Genomic DNA, 3294 nt, shown 5'->3' with positions numbered 1-3294 from the left:
TAGTGGCAAGGTCAGCAGTTTGAAACTATCATATGGAGTCCTGGTGTGGCGGTGTGGGTTAATGCACCAGACTGCAAAGTCCCTTGGAACCATAAGGTAAGCAGTTCAAACTCACCAGTCACTCCTTGGAAACCCTATACTGGGTCACTATGGGTCAGAACCGACTTGACGGCACTTTACAACAACAACAAAACATGGTCTCATATAAAAAATTCCCAACCTATGTTGTACTTCGTATATTTTCTTTTGTGAATTATTTATTCCCTTTTTTCACTTTTCTTTTGGTGTATTCAATCTGTAAATTGTCTTGACACCATAGAGATACTCCTCTTTTGTTTTGTTTTTTTGACACAATACTTTTGTTCTCTTACTAGATTTTCTGGGTATCAAGGTGATATAACCAGGTTTGGAGCACTGCCAGAACCAAGATGTGTTCTCTTCTTCATGGTCTCTCAAGGATGACTTGAGCTTATATCTCCTTCCACCATCATATTAACTTTATCTCTGTTTGACAATACCAAAATGAATTCCTGAGTTTACATGTCTATGGGAGGATTCCCAACTGCAGCATCTGGGTACCATTTCTGCATTTTTGAGGGATAAAACTATCTGATTTTATCATCTTGCTATTTATCTATTCTTGGGCTAATCCATGGATGTCTCTTTCTGTGTGTGTGTGTGTGTGTGTGTGTGTGTGTTTGCACCCTTTGTTGGGCACGAGCAGGTTTCAGAATAGAGGGAGCTGGGCTCATTTATTTTAAAAGGTATCTCTAAAAATATATAGGGCATATCTCAAAACCACAAATTGAAATAAGGATGGGAAACCTTTGAAACTAAATAAAGAAAGTGCAAGAGATACAGTACCTGGACCTGGGGATCACCTGTGTCTTGAAGTTTCAGCACCTGAGAGGCCACCATCTCTCATCTCTTTCTTGTTTACTCATCCCTTTTACCACACTTGCTTCTTGGATAGCTGTGAATTTACACCACACTTTTGAACTGATATTTTTCTCTGCTAAGCATACAGTTACCAAGACATCCTCTTGGCTCTAGCCTTCTCATCCTTGACATCTCTGCTCACATGTCACCCTGTGTGCTGGTATACTTGAACACCCAGTAAGTAGTCTCTTCCCAAATCAGCATCCCTGTTACTCTCTTTTAGATTAGGTTTTCTTTTCATAGTTCCTTATCACCAGTTGACATGCTTTAAGACTTTTTTTTTTTTAAATCACTTATATTCTTCCTGTGTATTCTGTTGTGGAGATCTTTGTTTTCCAGTACTGTAAATTCATGGACTAGACTTTGTCTGGAACATGTAGTTGGCAATTCACATTCTCCAAATGAATCAGTGAATTTATCATAAGAACTGTAGACCACATGTCTGTTTGTGGAAAATGCTAAGTGTGGTACAGAAATTCCTTACAGACATGACACTGGCAGTGGTTATATGCTGCAGAGTTGGTCTTGACTCATAACGACCTTACATAGGGTTTCCAAGGTTGCTAATCTTTATGGGTGCAGAAAGCCTCATCTCCCTCCCACAGAATGGCTAGTAGTTTCTAAGTGCTGGCTTGAGGTTAGCAGCCCAAATCGTAACCACTATGCTACCTGAGCTCCTTATTGATAGCACTAAGAATCCCTTAAAGAAATCAGATTGAGTCCTGGTTTGGCGCTATAGGATAATGCACTGGACTACATGGTTCATGGTGGTTCACCGACCAACTGCTCCTCAGAAACCCCATACAGAGCTGCTATGAGTTGGAACCAACTCGATGGTATTTAAGAACAACAACAACAAAGAAACTAGATACACTCTGAAAAGAGAAAAAAATAGTTTATTTACTTAAATATATAGATGATAATATTTTGCTACGTTAGTAAATCCTGTTAGTCTGAAAGTTAGTTATGTTTTCTCTTTGTATTGGTAGGACCACCGACCACATGGAACCAGGAAATGATACACAAATTTCAAAATTTCTTCTTCTGGGATTTTCAGAGGAACCAGAATTGCAACCCTTCTTCTTTGATCTGTTCCTGTCTATGTATCTGATCACTGTGCTTGGAAATGTTCTCATCATTGTGGTCATCATCGCAGACATCCATCTCCACACGCCCATGTACTTCTTCCTTGCCAACCTGTCTTTTGTAGACATTTGTTTTACCTCCACCACTGTCCCAAAGATGCTGGTGAATATCCAAATACAGAGCAAAGTCATTACCTATGAAGACTGCATCATTCAAATGTACTTCAATGTATTTTTTGCTGGGTTGGACAACTCCCTTCTGACTGTGATGGCCTATGATCGCTTCATGGCCATCTGTCACCCTCTTCACTACACAGTCATAATGAACTCCCAGGTCTGTGGACTGTTGGTTCTGGTGTCCTGGATAATTAGCACACTTCACTCCTTATTAGAAAGCTTAATGGTGTTGCGGCTGTCTTTTTGTAAAGAAGTGGAAATCCCCCAGTTTTTCTGTGAACTGAATCAAGTAATCCAATGTGCCTGTTCTGACACCTTCATCAATGAAATAGTGATGAATATTGCAGCTGTGCTGTTGGGTGGTGGTCCCCTCATTGGGATCTTTTTTTCTTATTCTAAGATTCTTTACTCCATTCGTGTAATCTCATCAACTCAGGGGAAGTATAAAGCATTTTCCACCTGTGCTTCTCACCTCTCAGTTGTATGCTTATTTTATTTTACAAGCATAGGAGTATACATCAGTTCTTCTGCTACTCACAATACACACGGAGGTACAATAGCTTCAATTCTGTACAGTGTGGTCACACCAATGCTGAACCCCTTCATCTACAGTCTGAGGAATAGAGACATAAAGGAGGCTCTGAGGAGATTACTCAGGAGGGAGGTCATCAAGGGCCATCTGTCCTGGCATTGAAGAAGTGACTGTGACTGAGACTATATGCCTCTAAATCTCAGAGCCAGAAATGGTGATTCTCTTAACAGACCATGCATGTAGAACTTGCCTGTTTATATTTATGTCCTGAAGTTTCAATGTCTTTGATTTTAAGTAATTCCCTTTAAAAAGCTTTCTGTTTTCTCTGCTATCCAAACAGCTTTTCCCTTTGTCTTTTTTCTTACTTCCCCAACGTGATTCCCAACCTTGAATCAGATATTATATACCTTTGTAAATTCCCACTTATTTTATATGATGACTGGATTTATTAAAGAGTAATTTCTTCTCAAATGATATATAATACTGCAAGCAATTGCTTCCTCTGTTTTACTGGAAGAAAGTGATGAGATTGCCTACTTCCATTGGAAAAAAACAAAACAA

General features: G+C 39.5%; 1 protein-coding gene across 1 annotated transcript; it reads left to right on the top strand.

Annotated features, from left to right (window-relative positions):
* The first annotated feature begins 1941 nt into the window (after nucleotides 1-1941).
* LOC102812622 (olfactory receptor-like protein OLF4-like) lies at nucleotides 1942-2895 on the top strand. Its single transcript, XM_006875177.1, has one exon. The coding sequence runs from the start codon at nucleotides 1942-1944 to the stop codon at nucleotides 2893-2895; it is 954 nt and encodes a 317-aa protein (XP_006875239.1).
* Nucleotides 2896-3294: the final 399 nt, after the last annotated feature.

The sequence above is a fragment of the Chrysochloris asiatica genome, unplaced genomic scaffold (genome assembly GCF_000296735.1).
Source record: "Chrysochloris asiatica unplaced genomic scaffold, ChrAsi1.0 scaffold00312, whole genome shotgun sequence".
Classification (NCBI taxonomy): Eukaryota; Metazoa; Chordata; class Mammalia; order Afrosoricida; family Chrysochloridae; genus Chrysochloris; species Chrysochloris asiatica.
This window is presented reverse-complemented; position numbering and strand designations above follow the sequence as displayed.

Bases quoted from the DNA above. Each gene is read 5' to 3' on its own strand.
- LOC102812622 (XM_006875177.1), top strand. From the start codon at position 1,942: ATGGAACCAGGAAATGATACACAAATTTCAAAATTTCTTCTTCTGGGA.